Raw genomic sequence first — 25,728 nt, forward strand, 5'->3', positions numbered from 1 at the left:
TCCACAGGTGGGGTTCAGTCAGGCTCCTCTTCAGGACCAGAGTATTAAAAAGGGGGTTCATACAATTGAAAAAAGCAATTGAAGACATTCTAACACGATTACACGATTTTAAATGTTGGTTGAAGTTAGTTTTTTAGACGCATAGCTAATATGATTTTAACTTGGGTTCCATAGCAATGGCCGCTATGGTTTCCGAGCTATTGTCTTAAGGTGTTTGCTCACGGTCGGTGAAGGTTGTTGTTCAACGTGTCTAATCGCTGTTGGCTTAGGCCGACATTCTGAAGTTGGGTGTTGGTATTTGCCTGGGATGTGTGCAAGCACCTTTAGTCACAGTTTATTCAAGGTCAATTTGGGATTCAGCACAGAATGCATCATGCTACTGCTTTTATAAGACGCTAATAAGATGCCAGCCAAAAGGTATATTCACTGTTAGAAAGTACCAATGCCAACTATTCCAGAATGGCATATATCTGTGTTTAATGTTGGTTGGGCAGAGACAACGACCTACATTTTTTTCTCTTCTTAAGATAAATCTAACTTGGCCATGCGTTTCGCAACATCATCAAAATAAAATGTTGAACTTGAAAACTGTGTCTCTCAAGTCTCCAACATGCGTGCATGTGTTGTTTGTGCCAGACTGTGAGTACCTGATCAGACACATGCTGGTGCTGGAGCCCAGCCGGCGCCTGTCCATGGAGCAGATCAACAAGAACAAGTGGATGAGGCAGGGAGACCCCGACCCCGAGTTTGACAGGGTGAGTGAGTGAGTGAGTGTGTGTGTGTGTGTGTCTTCCGTAACCTCCCCCACACAACCAGACAGGGGCATTTTGGACTCTTCACCTTGTCCCGTCTAATTCATTCCCTGCCCCCCCCCCCCCCCCCCCGACCCAGCTCATAGCGGAGTGCGAGCAGGTGAAGACGGAGAGGGAGACGGAGCTGATCAACGAGCAGGTGCTGATCGAGATGTCTGAGATGGGGCTGGACCGAGAGCGCACCCTGCAGGTGGGTGGGGAAAACATACACACGTCTCAAAGGACGCTGGCAAGAACGTCCTGTCCGCCTTTGTTTCCTTATTTGACTCACTTTTTAGTGTTGCATGCCATGTGTCTTAAATGCAGTTACTTTGCGTGGCGTGGGTCTTCAATGCCAATACCGTGACACTCAATACAACAAACTTGTTGTCTTTTTTTAAATCGATTTTTGCACAGAAACAGACATTAAAAGTCGGAACAAACCGTCTCATTATGCTTCACGGACGGCACTGAGGTTGTGCTTCTGTGTTTGTGATCACAGTTTGCAGACGGATGAGCCTCCAGTTGTTATTACCCTGTTGAACCGGAGGACAAACAAAGCTGGTTTTGGAACATGGCTAGCCCCTGTGGCCTTTCCTTAGCAATGACCCATCAAGGGCAAAATCTCTTTGTTTGTGGACTCCCACTGAGCCGTATCCTGAGGTGTCTGAGGAGTGGCCTGCCACCGAACCTTGTTCTGTGGTCTTTCTCCACTATGAAGGTTACTGCTATTGGGGCATACCAAGCTGTTGTTGGAGATTCGTCATGTTTACAACTTCTCATGGGTGTGAATTTGCAGACACAAGCGCAAAGCGTTTGACCAATCGCGAGTGAGCACGCGGACCAATCACAGCAGAGTAGGCTACTCGGGAGGGGGTCCTCCTGAGAAGCAATGTTCAGTGTTTCCCGCAGGATTTTTTTTAGCAGCGGTGGTGTGGTCCCCGAACGCTCTAGGGGGTCCGGGGGCATGCCCCCCCGGCCGAAGTTTTTTTGTACCCTTTACATTGGAATGCATGAATCTGGTGCACTTTGAGAGGAGAATATGCACTTAAATCCTATTCAAACAGTCCTGTGTATTACTGTAGATGGGATTATTGGTGTTTTAACTTTGCCTTTTGTGTCTTCATTTACAGATTTTTATATTTTTGTATAGTAATATTTAAACAAAAAATGCCACAACGCAAATATAATTTGCACAATTTATTTACAGATTTTTGCCTAATGCTTAAACACTAAACATGGTTGCTATCCCAAAAAGAGCGACAACACGCACACACACACATAGGCCTACACACACACACACAATACTAGAGGAAAAACGGCACGGAGGTTGCGGTTTATAGATACAATAAAATGATTGGGCTCAGAGGGTTTTTAACACTGGTGGTCATGTAGCGACACATTTTAGCAACTTACTTTCTCTCTCTCTCTCTCTCTCTCGCTGTCTCTCTCTGTCTGTCTCACTCTTTCCTTCTTTCTTCGATCTTCCGCTTCACTCGCTACTGCTAGAATCAATGTAACTTTGCAACCGTGTAGGGTAGCCTACTGCCAACAACTGCCACACTCGCTGTGTATTTTTTCTTCTTTGATGTTGGTTACGTGACGATGTGCCGCGTGCTGCGCAATTGACGTTACGCGCTGTACATTTTCTAAAAGGAGCTACGTAAAAAAAAAAAATAAAAAATTAGGAGAAGGATTTTTATTGCAGCGGCGGAGAAAATTCAGCAGCGGCGGCGCGCCGCTGCTGTGTGAACGTGGGGGAAACACTGATGTTTTTGAAAGACACTTAAATTGGTTTTGCAGAAATGAACAGTGTGTGTTTAATAAGGGGTATTTCTAACATAAATGCGTGTCAAACTATTCTAGTAGTACCCCCAAATGAATTTGTAAACCCTTAAAAAGCACGATATGGGATCTTTAACGCGTGCCCTGACCTCTCTCTCTAGTCCCTGCAAACGGATGCGTACGATCACTACAGCGCCATCTACAGCCTGCTGGCCGACAGACTCAAGAAGAACAAGACCCTCCGGGTGGCCCCGACCACGCCCCGTCCCATCGGCTACCCCCTCGGCGCCGTGCAGGTAGGCGCCTCGCTGCCATGGAGGTCTGGAGACCTATTTGTGTTGTTTTGTCTCAAGCAAAGTAGGCTTGCATAGGTGTATACATACAGTTGATAAAAGATGAAAGATGGGAGACTTGGGTTTAGATATCTCACCTCCACAATAGTGACATTGGAATGGTATTTTAGAAACATTGTGATTAGGAATACAGCCGACTAAATGCCTCCTATTAAGGTTGTCTCTGTGAGGATTTGAGTTTGTAAAACTACAGTCTAAAGGATCCTGGTGGTGGGGGGTGTATTCCGGTTGTGGATTTTTAAAATATGTCACATGCTGCTGCCTTCCAGTGTGCCACCAGCCATCGCTTTGAGAAGACTGTTTGCCACTTCATCTTTGCCATCCCAACTGTGTGTGTGTGTGTGTGTGTGTGTCTCCTGCTTGCCCTGCAGACGGATCAGCAGGGTAATCCAGTCAGCATGACGGTGCCCCATGTGCAGCTTATCAACCCGGAGAACCAGATCGTGGAGGTGAGTCCGTCCGCGGTGCTGCCGGGGACCCCTTCGAGCCGGTCGTCATTCGGACGCCCGCTAGCAGGCAGCCCTCACAGAGCGCTAGCAGCCTTCGCTGCTGTTGCCGTCATAGTCAGTTGCCATGGCGACTGCAATCCCAAAGACCATATTGTAGATGAGCGTTACACACAAGCTCCCAGTAGCGCGCCATCTGGTCCGGCAGTGTTAGTTTACTACTGTTGTATAGTGTGTGTGTGTGTGTGTGTACAACCTTGCACGCACACACACTCTCACACACAACACTTCAGAGCTGACTCACAAGCGTTACGAAGTGACGACATGCATGAGCTCTCTCTGCATTGCGGGCGGAGTCGTACTAGCACACCGGGACATTGACTCCAACACATAGCAGCATCAGCAGAAATGACGTTTGGGCAACAACCCGGCTCCCACCCGGATGTGTCCGCGCTCTCGTCTGCACCGACCCCGGGCCGTCCGAAGCTCCAGTGTTTGAATTGTGTATGTTTAAGACGGACGGCAGCATGGCGCTGGACAGCGACGAGGGAGAGGAGCCGTCCCCTGAGGCCATGGCGCGCTATCTGTCCATGAGACGGCACACAGTGGGCGTGCCAGACCCCAGGTAACACACACACACACTTATGCGCGCGCGCACACACACACACGTTCGGGGCGGGCCCATAGATCAACCACCATTGTTCAGCATCTCCCTTTGGAAGGCGATTGGCACCAAATAAATCTAGATCGCATGGAGAAGACGAATTCGGATAGGCTACTAAACTACATTTAAGTGTCATCTCGTCCCCCGAGTACTTTATTGTGAACTGAATACAGGACACGCATGCACACAAGAGCTCGATGTTCCTGCAGAGGAACATGGATTAAACCACTAAGCCTTACAGTTTCCATAGGGTTAAATGGTAAATGGACTGCATTTACACTGCTCTTTTGTGGCCACTCAAAGCGCTTTACAATATTGCCTCACATTCACCAATTCCTGCACACATTCACACACTGATGGCGGATTCAACCACGTAGCCAGCTCGTCAGGGGCAGTCAGGTTGAGGCTCAGGGACACCTCGACACAGCCGGGGAACGGACTAGCAATCTTCCGGTTACCAGCCCTCCCGCTAGGGCTGGGCGATTAATCGATTTTTAATTGTAATTTGAATGATTGGTTTGGGACAATTTTTTAAAAGAAAATCCATGATGCGATTAAAAAAAAGAATTGCAGTTTTTTTTTCTTAATTTTTTTAAGGTTAAAAATCAACATGGCAGCATGCACTGAAAATAGTGAGTGTAGAATTTGCTTGAAGTCTGCGGCAACCCGAAAGCAGCAGCACATCACATTTATTACAACACCTTAAACTGAGGCACGCAGCAGAGTGGGAGAAGTGTGTCATTTATTATATAACTTTTGTCAATCATTGTTATTCTTCAAATCAAATTTTTTTTTTCACTTACAGAAAAAAATAGATTAAAATCGATAATCGGGTTTGGTTTGAAGAAATCAGAGATTTTATTTTTAGGCCAAATTGCCCAGCCCCACCTCCCGCTCTACCTCCTGAGGCACATGTTGCCCCGCGTGGTTCCATGGCTGCTGCTGCTTCCTCCTCCCCAGTGTTCACCTCCTCTATGGCCGTCTGTCTCAGGGCGGAGATGCAGGACGAGCTGCAGAAGCTGCCGCCAGGCTTCCCCCGAGGGGTGGTTCCCCAGCCGCCCTTCCCCTCACTGACCCCCAATACGGGCCACATGCACGCCCTCATGCCCACACAGAGCCTGCAGCCCACGCAGCAGCTGGAGTACAAGGTAAACGTGTGTGTGTGTGTGTGTGTTTTTGTGTGTTTGTGTGTGTGTGTTTAATAGTTTGTGTGTGTGGATGTGTAAATCTGTTTAACCGTTTCTCTGTGTGTGTGTGTGTGCGAACTTCAGAGAGATACAATATTTTGTATGTTTTAAAGACTACACTTTTTAGACATTATGACCATCTAGGTTTCAACATCGATCACAAAAATAGCTGTCAGAGGTCATAAACGTACGCATGCGGGCCGAGGCCCTGATCACCTGGATGTGTTCAGACCCTTCCTCTGAGCGTACGACGTCCTGACCTCCGCTCCCACCTCCGTCCTGATCCCCCAGGAGCAGTCACTGCTGCAGCCCCCCACCCTGCAGCTACTCAACGGCATGGGGCCGCTGGGCCGGAGGGCCTCCGACGGAGGGGCCAACATCCAGCTCCACGCACAGCTCCTCAAGAGGCCCCGGGGCCCCTCGCCGCTCGTCACCAGCCCGGTGAGTGCTCTCCACACACTGAAGTACACCGAAATACGACCCCGGAAAGAAATAAGTGTCAAGGTTTAAATTGCACTGTTTCGTTACGAAACAGTGCAATTTAAACCTTCACACTTATTTTACTAAATATGAACGCATGATCAGTGCATGCATACACACGGGAATACAAACATGCATTGCAACTGAACTCCAAAGCTTTAACGAGTGAGGGCGATGTGACGCTCGTCGTCAGGAGTTCTCTCCTGCCCCTGAATCAGTGGGGTTGAATCTAAACCTCTCCCTCCCTTCTCCTCCCCTTGCTCGTGGACCCAGCACCCCATCCCCGCCGTAGCCCCTGTGGATGAGGAGGGTTCGGACGGAGAGCCAGACCAGGACGCAGTGCAAAGGTAACCGGTGGCAACTGGCCAGAGGGGCATGGCTTCTGTGTTGGGTGAAGGGGTGTGGCTTCTGTGTTTTGGGTGAAGGGGCGTGACTTCTGTGTTTGGTTGGTGAAGGGGCGTGGCTTCTGTTTTTGGGTGGTGAAGGGGCATTCTTTTGAGTGTGGTCAAAACTGGACACTTAGGAACGCCCAGAAATTCCGATATCACAGATTACAAAGAAGTTTAGGTTGGGAATGAGTTGGGTTGGTTTTATCTTAAACGGAAGCAGACACATTTGAGTAATGAAGTAATTAATTTCTATTATGTCTAACAGTGCACTAATTATTTCAACTTGTACACAGCAGCAGATCAGAAGAGATATGCAGTCTATAGCTACTCTTCAAACCATGCCTGTAAAACTGTGAACACATTTCATCCGTCAGTTTGTTTTGGATATCGTGGTACTCAGGCACACGCTGTTTAACAATACATCATACCAGGTAGACGTCGTGACTCCAGGGACCAGGCCAACATTTCTCAGTGTGTAGTGTATGTCCAGGCTGAGGCTCAGGGCGCTAGAGCAGCCAACAGGGTTGGAGCGGCAGGTTGAGGTCAGGGCATTCCCAGGTGGTCCTCTTGAGACAGCACCTCACTACAGCTCGCCGGGGGCCCACGTTGCTTGGAGTAGGCGGCTCTAAGCCGCAGCGCTGCTACCTTTTTTTGCTGGGGGAGGCCAGCATTTTTTTCTTGGGCGCTCACCCTCCCCCTCTCCCTTTCTTATACCTCTACTGGCTTCTTTCACCTTATCTTTTTTTCTTCTTTTATTTTATTTTTTTTCAAACACAATCCCAATCTGAATCCGCAGATAAATCTAGTCGTCCTTTCTCTCAGACTCTGGCTGACCTTTTTGATCCTCTATCAAACTAAACGGTGCCGAGTTGCGGCCTGTGCGCATTCTCTTCCTGTCTCGCGTGGCTTTGCTAACCCTTAAGCTTGCACAAACAATCCATTCAACAACAACTCGATTTAAATACTCACACACACACTACATCTGGGTTCTAGGAGGGCATTGTGGGGGGGGGGGGGGGGTCGTCACCTATAACAAACCTCTCCATTTGTGTGATTCTCATATTTTCTGATTGGCAAAACACTGTATTAACTATAATGACACCATTGGCAAAATTGGAAAGGGGGGGGGGGGGCATTTCCTGTTTTCCCCGACTCTTGTCAGCCAATGAGGACAGAGAGCTGACCAGCGCTGCTTCCTGTCTCCAAACCCCGCCCTCCTCCTCCCTCCCTGCGGCCCAGGTACCTGGCGAACCGCTCCAAGCGGCACACGACGCACGCACTCATGAGCACGGCGCACGGGGAGCCCTCGGCCGAGCCACAGCGGCCCACGGGCCCCCGCCAGAGGGTGGTCTGGGCCTCCGACATACACACCCGGTGAGGGGACTATGGCCAGCTGTACTCGCACACCGGCTCCTCTGGGGGCAGGGACGCCCCACCCACTCCACAGGTTCACTAGACGCCCGGTTTAGGATATTCGGCGATCCACATGAGTGAACTGAGTGTATCCGCACGCACACATAACCACGCAAACACACACAACACTCACCAACGGACACGACTTTATACAGAACACACAGCCGACGTCTGGTCATCTGCCGGGGCCACGCACACATAAACGACACGGGGGATTGTGTTCGAGTTTGTGTACCGAAAGGAGGTGTGGGACATCGCTCCCTTCACTCATCAGGCTTTAGCTTCAGGGACACCCCCCTACCCATCGAATCAGCTCCCTTTTTGAAGCCCAATGCTAGTACCCGGCTATCCCCGCAGCGCCCTAAATCCCTCCGTCTGTGCAGCCGTAGCCCCGCTGAGCTCTGCCCTGACCGGTTTCCCTGTGTCCGAGCCGTGTCAACAAGACCTTTTCCAATGTATTGTTGTGTTCCACAATGATGGGCACTCGCTACTCATTACCCTTTTGTTGATGGTAAGTATTTTCCACACAGGGCTTTGCCAGCAGACGCAGTAGGTGCTTTTGTTGGTTCTTAGTGTTTAAACAAAGGTTTTGTTGGGGCGTGGTTGAGTTGTGATGACGCATGGTTTCATCCAAGGGCTTCGAGTTCCTGCTATACATCACCAGCCCTTTGTCTGGTCGACATTCCAGCCTAGCTCAAGGACAGTTAGGAAAATCTCCCTCATTTTGTAGATGCACAATACACCGGAGAGAAAGTGGCTGCCACCGATGGCGGTGGTTTTAGTTCGGCAAGTTCCCACATGAGTCAAAGTCATTATTGTGCATTTGCATATCTGTGATATTTAAAGCATTGTGTGTCATCGCTCCGATCCAATAGGGTTAATTTGGTATTATGTTGACATAATGCACACCCCCTACGACAGCGACGATGGTTAAAAAGGGAAAACCGGGGATTTGAGTCTCTTGGCTACAAAATTGCATGCAGTGAATCTGATGTTTCTATTCCAGCACAGGATTCATTAAGAGTCATTGTCACACACTTGATTTATCGACCAGAATGCTCACTGAACTGCAAAGTACTGTTGTGTTGTTTTTCTTTGGAGCCGTGGAGCGGTATGACATTCAAAAGAGCAGGCAGTTATGATCTGCAATGGGTCCGTAGATATGGAATTGCATCAAGAGTAAAGAGATAAGACAATGTTCTTAAAATATTATAGACACAAATAGTGGGATTGTCTTGCGTTTCCCTGGTGAGTGTGAAAAACACGGCCCAGGAAATATGGCTGTTTCTGGGATCTCCTGTTCTCATGACATTCAACGGGAAGCGGATGAGAAAGGCCCATGTTGTTTAAGTCTGGGATACGGATTCATTGATATTCACCTGGTGGACCGGTTGGGTAGGGCTGCCCTAAAGTAATGTTTTTCTTCTGTGTCTTGTCTGTTATCTGTGTTCGTGTATGACTGAACACATCTGTCAACGTGGACACCTGCCACTGTGTGTGTGTGTGTGTGTGTGTGTGTGTGTGTGTGTGTGTGTGTGTGTGTGTGTGTGTGTGTGTGGTCCGCCGTGTGGTGGGTGTTTGGTGTGTGTGGATGCATATGTCTGTACCCCCGCCCCTCTCCCCCCCAGGTCCAGCTACAAGGACTGCAACACACTGCACCTTCCCATGGAGCGCTTCTCCCCCGTCAGGCGCTTCTCGGACGGCGCCGCCACCATCCAGGCCTTCAAGGCCCACCTGGAGAACAGCAGCCTCATCCGCCAACTCAAGCAGGTCGGTTCTGACACTAGGACCGTTCCAGAGACATAGACTCGGGGTCCCTGAGGACATCCAGGGGCCGGAGCTGGTGGCTGCGCCAATGTGCACAGGTGTGCCGTACCGTGTAAAGAAAGGTGCCAAATGACACCGAGAAAGCGTAAACTAAGTAAATCGTGTCGGATGTGAAAGAAAATGTGACTTTTTATTTTTGTTTTTTTTGGCACAAAATGTATTCATAATTGGGATGGTTAAAAGAGGATTACAAATAATTGTTGAGGTGAAGCCCAAAGTTGCCATACTACTAGTCTGTGGACTAGGCTATATATTTGTTTTAACGAAGAGACAGAGGCCAATTTAAACGTGGGTCCTATTCTTCAGATTTCAGCGGCTCAACACCTAAAGATCAACAATGTTTCTTGTATTTGCATGATGCGATGTGGTCTGCGATTGACGCAGATCAGACCTGATTGAATGTCATCATGGCTTGTTTGCGTTGGTTCTGCTCTAAGCTCTGGGTTGGCGTGGCGGCTGTGTGTTTGTTCAGACAGCAGTGAGACTAGTGAGCAGGGTCAGCAGAGGCCATGTCTGAGCTCCTGTATCAACGACCAATCAGTCAATCTGCCGTCTTATTCTGCGTGGGTTTTCTTTGCCAATCCGAGGCCAGTTTTAGTTTTAGTGACGGAGCCAGCCAACTGTGTTGGAAAGAGCAAGGAATGGCAGCAAAACTGCATTTTTGCCAGTGAGCGTCTCTATATGTGGTCACTTCATGCACTGTGGTCATCTACATTTTAAAATGTATCATGACCTCATCTTTGCCAGACCTGTAGCCTCCCTGTAAACAAGACATGTATGTTTCCTCTAGGTCTGTAGGTCTTTTCCACTGCTGGGCCTTACCAGACTGGAAGGATATGTAAGGTTTTCCAAAGTCCACTCAACAGTTAACTGCCGATGTGCCGGTGGTGATTCCAGCTCCTGGTCTGTCCATAGTACAAGGTGTACCACCCTTGCAACATTGGTGGAGCAACGGGATAAATCCCAGACTATTGATTGGTCAGTTGATATTTTCTTGTGCCCCAAACAGAGCAAAACAAACTGCACCGCTGCAGAGTGTACATGTAGCATGTATTGGTCTTCTTTCCCCAAGAAAAGTACAGACATTCGTGTACGTGCTGAAAAACAAAGTTATTTTTGTCTGGCAGCCTGTAAATAGGATTTTACATCGACTTCCATTGTTAAATACATTTGACTAGTCGTATAAATATCTTGTTGGTTTTGGCGGTTGAAACCATCCATTCTGTACCCCCTCAATACATTAATTCTTCGCAACCCTTTGAGCAGACACGGTGGCTCTGTAACCGGTTTGAATTGGACAAAAATTAGGCTGGTGGTTAAATGTCGCTCCCGACACGGGGAATCCAACAGAATTGACTAATTGTGTTGGAAGCGTCTTAGAGGCACGGCGTGATTAAAGACCTGTTTCAGCACACGCCTGCGTTCTGAATGCCCTCACCCCTACGCTGGGGGGCTTCGAGCCTCCACACTGTTCTGATTCCTCATTTGAAAAGCCAGTCTTCTGGTGGTGGCTGTCGGTCCGTGAAAGAACAAAAAGAGAACAGAAGCGATGGAGCCGTTTATTAACAGTGAATATCAATGGGTTGATTAGAAGCAACAGTCAAGGCCCTATGTTGCGCCAGACCCCTCCTATTGGCACGGGTGTGCTGTCAAACAGTGTGCTCTCTATCGGTCAGATGACTGCGTACCAGCTGTGTAAAGGCACCATGCTTTCACTAGTGAAATACCCTGCTTAGAGCTTAGTGTGCCTAGACTTCCAATCCAGGTTTCAATCGGAGCAAGACACGCAGCAAAGGACAGGAGCGTAAAGCTGAGGATAATTGCTTTGGGTCATCCCTGGTCAATGACGTAAAGCGAGGTACTCCAGGGTCTGCTATTACGTGGTCAGAGCAGTGTGGAGGTCGCGTCAGGCCGACCACCAGGGTGATGTCATGAGGTGACGCATTCACCCGTAGAGCGTCACGCACGGTGTGAGTGTCACCTGACCTTGACACGTCTATAATGCAGGGAACGTTCACTCTGTGCCAATCACGTTGGAATCAAAGCGAAAGGTTTATTGAGGTTTAGCATCTGGATTTAAAGAGCATGCATGTGTTTTCAGATCCAATATGTTGAATCGCATGAAAGACATCTCTATTTTCTGTACTGCTGTCATCTGGTTCTCACTGCAGGCCTCACTGATGAGAACTGAAATAAAGAAAACTGAACTGAAACAGAGGGGGTTGGAGTGCTGATTACGAATGTGTACCCATTGCAAGTTGTCTTGACTAAAATTGTTGTTGCATAAAGGCAAACGATGACCAGGCGCACATCTCGACAGTCCGCAACCAGGATCCAATGAGGAATTGAAGTTCGTCTGTGATGAGGATCACAGACGGACCTTGGCCCAGGAATCCATCACAAAGGATGACCACGGACACATGTGGAATAACCTAAACGAAAAAGCCAAGAGCTGAGATCTAAACGTGTGACAGTTCTTGTCCATCTTTAACTACGGAACTCGGAAACGGCATAGGAATGAACCTTGTCCAACGTTTCTATTGAGAAGTGGCCGGTGGCATAGGGCAGGGAACACTATGATCCTAAGCACGCCACAACGTGTGGATCAAGACCCACTAAGATAGGTCTCAGTTCTTGTGTATTTGAGCTGCATATTTATCAAGTTCACCAACGACAACACTGCCAAGTTGACTGAGAAACATCATGTGTGACCTGGGAACCGTCTCAGGGGTCTGGGGGGCCTGCGTGCCTTGTGAAAGAGAGTTAGATCTCTCTTCTGCTAGGCTGCTGTGTGCAGGGTGCACACAGAAGCGAGCAAACCTGCCACTACTAAACTTATTGGCAGTAAGCAAGGGCCAGCTTGTGGACTAAGGCAACTCATGGACATCAGCGATTCAGCATACCGAAGGCCCAGGGCTTGTACCTTCCACCTGCAGTACTGGGCAGGACGGCGTTCCAGGCCTCCATTCCAGGGAGACTTCCGGCTTCTGGTGAAACGCACAGCCTACTGTGGTCTGCAAGTATTTTGTGTGTCAGGCTTGGTGGTAGAATACTCTCAATTAGTGGTTATCTCTGAACCGTAGTTCACTATTCCTGACTGTTTCTAGGCCCAATAGAGATGAGCGCTTTTCCACAGCTCTGAGTAGTGGAACCAGTGCCCACGCTTTTGTGCTTTTTTCTCTGTCAACTAAACAGCTGTGTCGCCCTGCCTGTGCTCAGCTCGCAAATCGAGCTGCATGAGGCCGGTCGAGCGGTCCCAGAAATCATTGATCGTTGCGGAACGCATGTGCTGCACTACTTTGTTCAGTGGAAAAGCGGCATTTTGTTGCTAGCATTGTTACACAACTATGATGTCAACCCCTGGTCCAACTTCAGTGCCATTTTCCTTGTAAAATCCCCTTTGTACTGTTTATTATGAAGGAGGGTTAGTGGTTTATTAACAAATTGTGTGTGCATTTATAGAATTGCTTCAAATATGTGTGGCTTTGTGCATGAGAACAAACACATCCTCAAGATACTTTATTCACTGGTAATGTTGAGCTTGTTGATGGGAATTTGCCAGTATTTAAGGCATGTTGTAAACTAAACCATTAATCAATAAATTGAAAAAATAATTGACAAAAAGAAAAAAGGGAAAAACGACAGCCAATAGGGAGCCACGATGACTGGTTACCACAACAGAAGACATGGGGGCCAAGTGAAAGTAGGGTGGATTTCAAATCCAGAGTCTCAGCTCACGCTGGAACATGTACGGTCCACTTTCACACCGTCTCCGTTGCTTCGCCCTTAGCTCTTTAGGCGTTTTTGAAAAACTAGCATAGCATTGCCCCCTCTCGCAATGTTTGCCTAAGGTAAAGTCTTTTAAAGTTTTTTGAGGATCGTGAGATTGCAAATGCGATTTGCTTGAGGGGGGGGTTTTGTGCATACGGACAGGGCTGTAGGGGGATGGAATGGGTTAGTGTGTGGTGTGCTGTGATGGTAAAATCCCTGCCTTCAGTTACATTTATCTCTATTGGTATTTATTTTTATATTTGAAATGTGTCTAGCGTGTGCCAGCAAGGCATTCCTCAGGTTCCACCTTTTAGCAGCTGGTTTAGTCGCGCGGGCGCCATCTGCTGGTACAGGTCAAAATACCACTTTGGTGTTTGATCCTTTATCAAACCAGTGAGAAAAATGTTGCCCCGGCCCAACCCGACTTCTTACACTCTGTAGGTTAATGAGAGAAACGCCGTATTCAGAACCCTGTAGATCTTATTACCCAGAAGCATGCAGGACGAGGCGTCCAACAGTCGGTTTAACACCAGTTGACGGGCGGAGACCAGGGCCGGTTTAAGGCTAAGCTCTGTGAATCGCTTATTGATTCACAATTGAATCAAGAGTGGAAGGAAGCTTGAGACTGGGGCTCTGTACCGGAGTAAGAGACACTCTGGCTGAGTGGCTGAGGTATTCATTTTGGGAACTTCGTTTTGGGAAATTTTGTTCACAGTGATCATAGGACCGTACTGGTGTTTATCCTGTCAGACACCGACAGTGTTATGTCTGGCTTTGTGGAGTCATGTAGGGTAGACAAAGTACAGGTTGATTAGGAGTGTTTGGTAAGATATGGTCAAGGTCGAATTTGGTTAAATGCTCAACATTCCTGTTTGGTTTCTCACGTGGATGGGTCAAAAAATACAGTGTTATAAGTTAATTCTTTACTTTTTCTACCTTTTGACTGATCGGGAGATCCTTCCTTTTCTCTGGACAAAAGTCTTAAGTTTCAATATTGTCAATATCAAGGAGGAGGTGATCCCAAAACCCTATTGTAGGTTTAAGTGTAATCGTTGTTCTCGGTTATATGATATTCAACATAGTAATCAATGGCATTTTGTCACTGTCACCATAGTTTAATGGCAACAAGTGTTAAACCCTTTGCTTTGCAAGTCTCCGCCAACAAGTTTATGACTGTTCTATTCTGCTCCGACCTCAAGTTGTGTGGTTTTCGAACAAGAACAGCGTGTAGACGTGTGGAACTCAATCTTGATGTTGCTCGCCGCGTCCGGGAGAGGTTCAGCTTATCTGACACTTACAGTATAAGGACACGTTGTGTGGGGCATTTCAACCACTGGCAACATCACTCAGTACAACGCTCATACTTAACGTCAGTACTCGCTTAAAAAAACAAAGTTGCCGTGGATTCTAACAACAGTGATGGCACTTCCTCCTCCTTCCCCATGATGCATTCTCCTTCATCTCCTAGTGTTCAAAGGGGAGCTATAACAGGGGGTTCACTTCCACTCTAAACAAATCTGTGTGTTGGTGAATGTGTGTGCAGGAGTGTGAGCAGCTACAGAAGATGTATGCGGGCCCGCAGGACGAGCGTTACCTAGAGCACACCCAGCACCAGCACGCGCTTTACCAGCAAGAGCAGCAGATCCTCCACCAGCAGATCCAGGTACCAGCGGGCCACCGTGGAGCCTGGGGGGGGGGGGGGGATGTGATAGCAATACGGCGATAGATCGTCACCCTTCATTGTGCCTACGAGAATCGATACACTTGCACAAAATATCAATATAATATTTTTAGATTAAAATATATATATATATAAGCTCTATTAGTATATTCTTTATTTATTTTGCATTTTAATGCTTTATTCCTGAAGAGTTAGACAGGAAATATCGCCCCAAATATCGATATTTTAATTGATAAAAGAAGGTGATGTAAACAGATTTCCCTGCTCCTCAAGGTGGGACTCAACACATGAATGAAGGAAACTTAAACAGAAGTTAACTAACTAAAGACGAGCAACTGAAATACTCAGGTCGGACCATCAATAAAGACCGAAATCCAGCACTTTACCGTTTCAGTTATTTTGTGTTCATCGTTAGACATTCATCGTGACGTATCTTTAGATGATTATCTAACTGTTAGACAATACAGCGATTCTGCAATAATTTATATATTGTTAGACTCTAACAATATATAAATTATTGCAGAATCGCTGTATTTCGCGATATTATCAGTATTGTGGGCCATGTATCGCGTATCATGAGGTACCCTGTGATTCCCACCCCTAAGTCACAGTAGGGCTACGCGAAACCTGCGGTCCTCACTCGTCTACTCAATCTTAATGTTTTGTTGTTTTGTGCACATTTCTTTTAAGTCGCATGTCAACTTAAGTCATGTTGGATTGTCCGGTGGATTTGCTAACGTGACGTTTCTCACAATCTTACAGGCTTTGTCGTTAGGTCACGGAGAGAGCCAGCCCATTCACCTCACCCACCAGCTTCAGAGGTAACCGAACCTGCTTTTGTAACCTGCTAGCCTTTAGTTAACGGCTAGCCTTTAGTTAGGTGTTTGCTATTGGAGACCTGCTAGGATTAACTTACCTGTTAGCCTTTAGTTACTAGTTACTGCTTGCATTTTGTCAGCTGCTAGCCTTCAGTTAGCTGCTAGCATTTATTAAGGTGGAAACATGACGATGTGCTGAGACGTTCTCTGTTCTTCCTCAGGTTGCGCATTCAGCCCCCCTCCAGCCCCCCGCCCTCACATCCTAGCAACCACCTGTTCAGACAGCCCAATCAGAGCCCCCCGCCTGGCTCGGCGGCCATGATGCAGGGCCACGGGCCGTCACCAGTGCAGTACCAGCATGGCACTCCCGCTCTCTACCAGGGCCAGAGCGGCAGCCCCCCGCCCACAGGCCTCAACAGGGTCCCCCTACCCACCAATCAGCAGGCGGGGTCAGGCCGCGCAGGGGGCCCGCTTCCCCCGGGGGTCTCCCAGCAACAGCAGGTCGGACTAAAGGGGGCGCTGTTAACATTCTTGTTATGTTTTGCACCATCTTCTAAGACTTAAGTTATCCCTTTTAGCTCTTTTAAATTAAACATGTTTGATACAATCATGCAAATAATACAATGTTTGCTGGTGTTTGTTTGTTGGTGTTTGATGTGTTGGTGTTTGATGTGTTTGTGTGTGATGTGTTTGTGTGATGGGGTCTGTGTTTGTGTGTTGGTGTCTGATGTCTTGGTGTCTGTGTTTATGTGTTTGTGTGTTGGTGTGTGATGGGTTGGTGTCTGATGTGTTTATGTGTTTGTGTGTTGGTGTGTGATGAGTTGGTGTGTGATATGTTTGTGTGTTGGTTTGTGACGTGTTTGTGTGTTGGTGTCTCCGCCCCTGAAGGTGACCATCCAGGTCCAGGACGTGGAGCTGGCGGGGTCCCAGAGGCAGGGGGCCTACCTGTCCACGCCCTGCAGCCACCGGGTGCTCGGGAAGCAGCTGAGCGCCGACAACGCCGAGATGCACAGGTGACCCCGACCGCCTGCTCCGGAGCCCCCCGATGTCTGCCGGGCACACTCTGATGTCTGGCTCATTGTTGCTGACTCTTCAACTTTCACCTTTTTCATGTTTTTCATTTCATGCTCTCACTTTGCCCTGTCACTTTTTTATAGATTCTACCTCCTTTTAGGCCGTACATGATTGTTTTCAAGGCCTTTGCCCTCTGTTCTGTGTTCTTCACTCTGAACTGCAACATTTTCCTGCCAAATCACAAATATAACTTGAGCAAAACACATACGGAAGTCAGAAATTAACGTACTATGGAAAATTCCTATTCCATACATCATCACTGCAATACATCACAATATCCTACCCCCGGAGACGGCCACGTCAGCAGCTCTAGGGGGTGAGTGGTTGGATGTTAGCGGCGTTAGTAGGTGAAGCTTGACGTCCCCCCCTCTCCCCGAGTCCCTCTAGCCACTATACCCAGGAACACCTTCACATAGAGACTGGGGGCTCAAGGCTTCAGCCCAAGCTTGCTGCTTTTTGCGTGAATTTCTTGAACCCTGGACTATACCCTGGCGTTGTCTTTGATGTGCGGTCAATGCCCCGTTTGTAAGGGGTTGACCGAGGCCTAGTGTAGACCAAAACCCTCCCCAGTTCCTAGATGGGATCTAAACATGTGATGTGGTACTTGACGTTATTTAGCCGGTACGGTGATGGCTGACGACGTGTTTCCTCCCTGTAGCCGCAGCCTTGGCCGCTTCTCCACGGGCTACGAGCAGGCCCAGTTCAACCCCCACCTCTTCTCCGGGGACGTGGCCTCGCGGGGAGCCTCGGGCGTGGTGGGCTCCTACAGCCCCTACCTGCAGGGCACCCTAAACGTGCCCGGCCTGGAGGGCTACCAGGGCGGGGTGGTCGGGGGCGGCTACGGCAGCCCCTCTGCGCTGCAGCAGGCCCTTCTCTCGCCCACCCCGCTGGACTACCGCCCGCCACAGCACCACGTCACGCCCACCCTGCAGGGCCTGCTGTCGCCCCGCCACTCCCTGAGCGGCCACACCGACCCCCGCCTGCCCCCCCAGGACCTGGCCGCGCTGCTGAAGAGGCAGAGCCCGCGGCGCGGCTCGGCGTGCGCCTCCATCTCGTGCGGCCCCGGGCCCCAGGAGTACGAAGAGATGCTGCTCCGCCAGCTCAGCCAGGGAGAGAGCCTGGAGGCCCCAGCCCAGCAGGCTGCCACAGGGGGGCCACACTTCCACCACCTGCTGCAGATCCGCTCCCCGGAGGTCCAGCAGCAGCAGCCCCAGCAGCAGCCCAGCCTGCCCCACTCTGAGAGCATGGAGGAGGACGAGGCCGAATCACCGGCCAGCTTCTCCCCCGCACGCGAAGGCCTTCTGGCCAAGACGGGGGAGAGCCACGAGCTGCTGGGCCCCCCGCGGGGGGGCACCCCGCCCTACACCTCCCCCACACACAGGCAGGGCTTCATGAGGAGTGGCTCGACCGCCAGAGGTGAGGCCCCTGGGAACGGGGAGGCGGGGGAGACCTCCCGGGGCCCCGTCAGTCTGATCCCAAGGGGTTAAAGGTGACATGTTTTACCACCAGGTGTGTTACAACGTTTGCTACAGTCCACTTGGTAGGCTGGTAGACTGATCTGTCCGTCATACAGTTCTGTGGACACGCCCACATGTGATGTCAAAAGAGGTGGATTTTCAAAACGGCTTTTAATGGCTAATCACACTCACACCTGGTGGCCTAATATGTCACCTTTGACAGAAGCAGATCCGGTCCATGAGCGGTTCATCCGACTCATTGAACTTAAAGTTCCTTGAGGAGCTAATGATTAACATGTTTAAACTCAGTTGAGAATGAAGCGGTCACCGAGCGCACATACAGAAGATAAATGATATCAGTGGTGGAAGGTTATTCAAGGTTTCTTTCTCTTTTCTTCCTGTCTCACCCGCATTCTCTTTCTTTGTGTCTTTGTTCTCCCGCTCCGCAGAGCCTGAGCCTGAGTGCCGGCCCCAGGGTCAGGCCATGGAGGTGCCCGACCATAACGGCGTGGGATACTCCAGAGGACCCCAGGCCGAGACCTACAGGTCCCGCGGGCACCTGCAGCGCCACCACACCATCCAGACCTGTGACGACGCCTACGTAAGTGGACAGGCCAGAGCATGCGCGCCTCTCTCTCGCGCTCTCTCTCTCTCTTGTGTGTCTCTCTGTCTCTCACCCACACTGTTGCGCGTGGCGTCGATGATCCCCTAAGACACAGGAGTGGGGTCAAGTCATAACACCACAAGCAAGAGCCTTAAGCTTAGACTGGACTTGTCGTTCTGTACTTGTATGTTGTTGTTCTCACGGTTCTTCAAAGCTCTATAACCTGCCATGTGAGGGACATTCCTCAAAGAGAAAAACAAGTTTATTGAGGTTGAGTTGGGAATGTGTGAAAAGCAGATCTGGGATTTCTCTCTCTCTCTCTCTCTCGCTCTCGCTCTCGCTCTCGCTCTCTCTCTAGGACCAGACAGACCCCATGTCCGGGATGAGCCTATTAGCCGGCAAGGCACTGAGCTCCGCCCGCATGTCGGACATCCTGAGTCAGACGTCGCTGTCGGGCAGCCAGCAGCTCCACCAGAGGGAGGGTTCTGGTCAGTGGCACCATCACACACGGCTGGGCACAGGTTCATTTGAAAAGGGTTGTTCTCGTTGTCGTATTATGTCAAAAATAAATTAATGTTTTTTTTCTAATGCAAAAATAAGCAGCCATGGTTGCGTATGCTGTTTACATGTGTTGCCTGGTCATGGCCGTTTCCAGCCTGTCACTTTTAACTAAACTTGAAACGATGCCGTCACCGAGGGCTGAACAGAAGGGAATTTGGAAGAGTTGGAAAAAGAAGCACATGTTTCGATTAGCAAAACTGAGCAATGATAAGAAAAGTCAATATTCCAACAATCCCAAATATGTTCCCGAGAGGAGGTTGGCAGTCTTACGAGGGGGTGCATCGCTGCCCCCTACAGTTGACACTGGGTATTATTTTAGAAGGAACTGAGCATTGCGGTATGAAAATGCAACAATTAAACGTGTGTGTGTGTGTGTGTGTGTGTCCCCACAGTGTGTGACGTGGAAGAGGAGCTCCATGCGGCGGCCTGCTTCCCCTCCTCCTGTACCAGTGATCTGCTGAGCTATAAGCCCCCCGACCTGCAGTACAGTATGGAGCAGGCAGGGGTCTAGCACAGGTGCACATCCACCGCACACACACACACCCTTCAGAGAGGGGGATGCAAAGAGTTTATGAGCAGAATAACAATTGGACGCATTTCACATTTTGCTTGACAATTAAATGAGTCCCTATAAATGAAACCATAGCTATATATTAATAGATGCAGTTAAAGATATTGATATAAGTAAATATGTACAAATAATATATAAATATTAATATAGATCTATGTCTATATAGAAAGATGGACAGACAGATATGAACATGCATTCCCAGCTGCCTGCTTGGCCTCCGTTCCTGCTCCCAGTAACCCCTGTCCCGTGTGTCTGCCTCTGCTAGGGGAGGGTCCACCGCCATGTGAATAGAGGTCCATATCAGCCACCCAGAGTTGTGTTGACTTGAGTTGAGCAGCATCATGCCAAACCGCTATCGTCTGCCCAGAGGGGGCGCTCTCCGTCGGTCCGTCTTGTCTGTCCTTGTCCTCCCACCCCACCCCACCTCTCTCTCCTGCAGTCTGCTCAAGGGGAGGAGAGCTGGGGTCGGCCCGGGCTGGGCCAGTCAGGGTTGGGTTTGTTTTTTGTTTACTTAGTATTTTTTTGGGGGGGGGGGGGGTGGGGGCGGGAAAAGCTGGGTCAGGTTTTAGGGTTCAAAGGTCCCGGGGCCAGCCTCTTCTCCTGGCAGGTGGGCAGCCGTTCTGTTTAGCTCCTACATTTCACACCGCCGCCAGACGTAGATCCATCGGGCGTCCCCCCCCAACCCCACCCCAACCAACCAGCCATCGCCCCCCTCACCTGCCGATAGCCGTCTGCCTGACTGTAACGCCCACAGCCCCGCCCCATCCCGCACACACACAGACCCTCCGCACGCTCGCTTGACATCATGGCACGCCTCGACAGCCCAAGGCCTCCCGCCGCGCCGACCAGGCCGAAACACGTTCAACAATAGACAGAGACACGCCGCACTCACCACACTAGACGAGCAGGGGAACTGGCCGGCGGTGCCTCAAGACGGCCCAAAGTATTCAGCCGGTCTGTGCGGGGGCGTAGCGTGTTGTGGCGGGAAGAACCGTGGGGAAAGGTAACCTGGGTCTCTGGGAGGTTCTGTCTTATGCCTACATCCCCCCCCCCCCTCCCCCCGGCTACAGTGGACCATTCCAGAGCAGACTGCATAGCCGACGAGAGCCTGCCTCGGAGTGGAGCGCCCCACTCCACTGGGCAGGGTGGGGGGTGTAGATTGTTTTGTTGGTTGATCCGAGGGGGGAGCTGTGGGGGGGGGGGGGGGGGGGGGGGGGGGTACAGCCATCTCCTAACGTTGAGTTCAGTGACATCGCACAGGACAAACCAGCGCTCTCATCATATTGTTTTTTTGTGTTTTGTCTTTTTGTTTCATTTTTATTTTTAAAGTTCATTTTTATGGTTATGCCCATGTAGACAATATGGTCATCTATTGTTACTCTTATTACTGTGTTCTGTAATACAAATTTTATTGTTATTATAATGAATATTATTATTATTATTATCATTATTATTATTAAAGGAAAAAAACAGTTCTGTGTTGCAAGCAAGACAACATCATTTTTTTCTTTGACTTGTATAATTCTGCACTTTTGGTTCGAGCGATCCTCTATCTCTCCCTTTTTCAAACCTTTTCCCTCTCCTGCCTCCCCACTCCCTCTCTCCCTCGCCTTGGCATTCCTCTCCATTCCATCCCTGTTTTCTACCCCCCACACGCCCTTCTCTTCAACCCTGTCCCCCCCTTACCCCATGTCATGTGACATTGTATTGCATTGTGGGTAGTTTGACCAGACATTTGCCTTTTTCCTTGTACAGTGATGCCATGTATAGAACGCTACTGCAATTTCTGTATCAAATCCTTTCTTTATTGTATCTTTTTTTCTTTAGACGTTGATGAAGGGGCTTTTGTATTGGTATTGTTTATTGTTTAATTTTTGTGTCGTTTTTTGACTTAATATTGAGATTTCTAGCCAAAACGGGACAGAGAGAAGAGGGGACCTCGCTCTCTCTCTTGGTCTTCAATAAACCATCGCTCCCATTTGATTTAATATTATATCGAGACACTTGAATAAGAGGGGAGTCATTTTTGTGTTGCTTACTTTTAAAAGGATCATTTCAACCATCATTGTTGACTCTTTCTTTGTCGACATGCAGCCTGTCTAATGTTGACTCCGTGGGGGCCAAGGTGCGGGCTTAGTTGTCATGGGGCCGCGTCAGTTTGGATGCTACAAAGACTTGAGGCGTAAAAAACGAAATAAAAGAAAAGATATATATTGATAAAGGACAACTTGTAAAATAGCTGACATATCATAAACATTAACAATGGAGGCACAACATCACCCTCCGTTTTGCTTTGATCTTCACTCCTCCGCCAACCGTGATTGGCTGACCCATCAAGAGAGCGTCCTCAGCACACCAGCCAACCAGTGGAGACACTACTCACTATCACAACCCCCACAACTCTACCCTGTGTTGTCTTCCCCTTATCTCTGCCCGGGGTTTATGTCTGCCATTTACCCCGAAAGTACTCTTGACACGTCCCCGGCCACGTAAAACATCTCAATATGGCTTCTGCTTCCAGTCAGCCCAGCACACATCCACAGGAAACACAACAGGATGACGAAGGAGAAACCACCAAGGGGGAGGGGCGTGAACAAGCATTAGAAAAAATATCATTTTTTCTGAGGCTGGAGGGTGAAAGAGGAACCAGACCTGAGACATTCTGCCAAGGCACAGTGCCACCTCTGTTTATTGCTTTCACTGCTGTCTTTATCCACTGTCCCCTCTCTCACCTCATATGGTTCTGCGGTTATACCTCTTTTCCTCTCCAATCTCCGTCTGTTTTACGGTTGCCCTCTCCGACACAGAGAGGGAGTTATCATTGCACACGTTGACAGTAGCCTGTTTGATGTGAAACAACCCATCTGGAGAGTGATCTGCCCCCCGTGAGTTGGTGACTGGCCGTGTCGGTGCTGTGATTCACACGTGTGTTCTGCTCTCCATTGACTTCACACGCTTCCCAACTGCTGCTTATGTTTTTCCACTCGAGGACAGCTATGGCAAACGATTTAGATGCTCTTGTTTTGAAAAGATGAACAGCAGAGTGGTTCCGTCGGTGTCCCGCATTGCTACGGTTGAGAGAGGTAGAACACCTAAACAGTGCGACAGGCGTTTATGTGTGAAAGGTCCCTTATTTAAAACATATTTTCTGTTTGGAAAAAACAATAGAAAAAAGGCAGAACTTGAGTACTGAACACAGAATATTTTATTATTTTGATCAATTGATGACGAGGCATATGAAATCCAAACCAAGCACGCTCACGTGAAACTCCTCGGACACCTCTACACACGTGTTTTCTTGCAGATTCGGTTTTGTTCAAAGGTCAAATTGGTGCAGTGAAACCCACCGCCGGAGTTGAACCAATCAGAGAGCAACAATTACCAGGTGTCCACAGCGGAGATGGTTTCTGTTGTAAATTGTGTTTGATAATGACCCTGTTTATGTGTCTGTGTTTCAATACTCGGAAATGGAAAGTTGGTCAAATGATGCACAACCTCACAGGGAAGATCACGGCTCCGTTTTAGGCACGCAAGTGCACACACACACACACACATACACACACACCCTCTGGCTGATCCCAGCTCAATGACCCTCACCCCTGTCCGTAGGTCTTAACTGTGTTGACCCTCCCCCCCCCCCCCCCCCCCCCTCAGTTTATTCTCTTCTCTCCTGCTCCGCTCTGCTCCTGTATGCCTATTCTAGTTTTTTTTTATTTTTTCTAACTTAATTTGTCTTTTTTGTTTTTCTTTGTTTCGAGTACAAAAATACTAAATGCAACAATGATTTAAAAGAATACCAACCAAACTGAGATGAATAAATGAATATATATAAATAAATAAATAATTAAATCATTAAAAAAGTTATTGTGTGTTTGGTTCTAACTCTTTACAGGATGCAGATCTGTATCTAGTCAAATGGATCCATGGACATTCCCACCGATTAAGATAAATATAAATCAGTTGAGATGTGTATAGGTTGTGTGTAGGAACCCTTGAGTTAGTAATAGTCCCATAGCTGAAGATATTTATTGTGCTGAGGGCCAGATATCAGCCTTAAGGGGTAAATGGTAAAATGGACTACTTTTATACAGTGCTTTTCTAACCAGTGGCCACTCAAAGCGTTTTACAATATTGCCTAACATCCATCCATTCATGCATACATTCACAAACATTGACGCCGATGTCAGCCACGCAAGGCGACAGCAACCAGTCCATCACGAGCAGTCAGGGTGAGGTGTCTTGCTCAGTGACACCTCGACACTCAGCTAGGAGGAGCCGGGGAAAGAACCAGCAACCTTCCGGTTACCAGCCAATCTACACTACCACCTGAGCCACATGACGCCAGGGCATGGCTAGACCGTCAGGGCTGAACTGTCCATCCCTGTTAAACAGTTGGCCTGCCTGTGTGTTCCTCCACAGAGGACAGGAGTTCCCCACCAAGGCCTTAGAGTGTAGGTTAAGGCGAACGGTCATAGATTTCCTTGCATTGCCTGGTTTAGAGAAATCTGAGACGTGCTGGATCCTCTCAGATCAATGTGCTGCTGAGGAGGTTTAATGGATCCTATAAACCACTTTAATTCCAACAGTGGATTGGAACCGATTTCATAGTGGTGTGTGGCGGCTGTTTTTTGGGAGCATTTTATGAGAATTGAACTCTGAGGACAAATAAAAGTGATTATAACATGATTCTAGAAAGTGTCAAATTGTTTGAAATCAGCAGAAAATGTAAATGTCAATTAAATTAATTTATATATATATATATACGTAATTTTATATAATTGTAGTTCTACAAGATCAATGCTATATTCTTCCCAAAAAAGCATTCTTAAGTTATTTCTCCTCATCTCTTGTACACTAACATTCCCTCTTGTATCAGTGCTCTCCTCTGCAGTGTTCTTGATGCCACTGCTTCTGTCTGTCTGCACAGCTGCACTGCAGAGAGAGAACCTGGTTAACAGATCAGTCAGTCCAAACCAATGGAGCTTAGACACCGAAAGCCCTTCTACAGGCTGAGAGTAATGACAAGGCAGTGACCAGAAATTGGATGAAATTGAAGGGAACACTGAAAGAGTTGAAAGTGTTCAAATCTAAAATGATGTATGCTGGAGTCATGCAGAAATGTGCGACTATAACAGCATAAATTGACACTGTCAAGTGATGTTTGTCAATGTAGTGAAAGGTGAGAGAACACAAGAGAATGCTTTATTCACTGTGAAAAAGTGATGAAATGCCTTTGTACGTCTTCTTTGCTGCATAGCTTAGCTCCACCACCAAGACCACACAGTGCACCAGTATAGGGCTTCCACTGATTAGGGGTAGTTATTGCGTAGACCTGTTATCTGTTCGTTCCCCAATCCCTTTCTCTCTATCTCGGTCATGTTCATTTTTGCTCTTGAGTACCCGCTCTACTCTCTTCCCTCACTCCCTCACCCCCTCCTCCTCTCCCTCCCTCAACCCCTCATCCTCTCCCTCCCTCTTCCCCTCCATCTCTCCCTCCCTCCTTCCCACGACTCCCAACATGCTCATGACTCTGCACCCAACAACTGCTCTCTCTCTCTCTCTCTCTCTCTCTCTCTCTCTCTCTCTCTCTCTCTCTCTCTCTCTCTCTATATATATATATATATATATATATATATTTCTCACCCTGCACTCTCGTATCTTCCCATCCGTGGTGTTTATTGTCCCTGTTTTCCCGGGATCTCACCTTTCTTCCCTTCCTTCTCCCCCCCCCCCCCCCCTCCCTCCCTCCCGTTCTTCAGGGGGAGGGACCCAGCAGTGTAACGGCCTGCGTTAGCCCCCCCCTCCTACAGCTGAAGGGATCCAGGCCAGTGATTGGTTGCGGCTGCAGCCTTCACA

General features: G+C 48.7%; 1 protein-coding gene across 1 annotated transcript in view; it reads left to right on the forward strand.

The window, feature by feature from the left end:
- The window catches only part of sik3 (SIK family kinase 3), a 41,702-nt gene extending 20,671 nt beyond the window's left edge, over positions 1 to 21,031 (forward strand). Inside the window, exons 7-25 of the mRNA XM_079732770.1 lie at positions 637 to 755; positions 892 to 1,002; positions 2,738 to 2,872; positions 3,301 to 3,378; positions 3,891 to 4,000; positions 5,031 to 5,187; positions 5,518 to 5,667; positions 5,980 to 6,053; positions 7,335 to 7,469; positions 9,137 to 9,278; positions 14,650 to 14,769; positions 15,550 to 15,608; positions 15,827 to 16,106; positions 16,494 to 16,618; positions 17,338 to 18,095; positions 18,586 to 18,737; positions 19,099 to 19,228; positions 19,694 to 19,817; positions 20,138 to 21,031. Coding sequence (XP_079588896.1) covers positions 637 to 755; positions 892 to 1,002; positions 2,738 to 2,872; positions 3,301 to 3,378; positions 3,891 to 4,000; positions 5,031 to 5,187; positions 5,518 to 5,667; positions 5,980 to 6,053; positions 7,335 to 7,469; positions 9,137 to 9,278; positions 14,650 to 14,769; positions 15,550 to 15,608; positions 15,827 to 16,106; positions 16,494 to 16,618; positions 17,338 to 18,095; positions 18,586 to 18,737; positions 19,099 to 19,228; positions 19,694 to 19,812 — 2,954 coding nt within the window. The 3' untranslated portion in view covers positions 19,813 to 19,817; positions 20,138 to 21,031. The remainder of the gene's footprint in view (positions 1 to 636; positions 756 to 891; positions 1,003 to 2,737; positions 2,873 to 3,300; positions 3,379 to 3,890; positions 4,001 to 5,030; positions 5,188 to 5,517; positions 5,668 to 5,979; positions 6,054 to 7,334; positions 7,470 to 9,136; positions 9,279 to 14,649; positions 14,770 to 15,549; positions 15,609 to 15,826; positions 16,107 to 16,493; positions 16,619 to 17,337; positions 18,096 to 18,585; positions 18,738 to 19,098; positions 19,229 to 19,693; positions 19,818 to 20,137) is intronic.
- Positions 21,032 to 25,728: the final 4,697 nt, after the last annotated feature.

This window comes from Pollachius pollachius (assembly GCF_949987615.1).
Source record: "Pollachius pollachius genome assembly, chromosome: 3".
Lineage (NCBI taxonomy): Eukaryota > Metazoa > Chordata > Actinopteri > Gadiformes > Gadidae > Pollachius > Pollachius pollachius.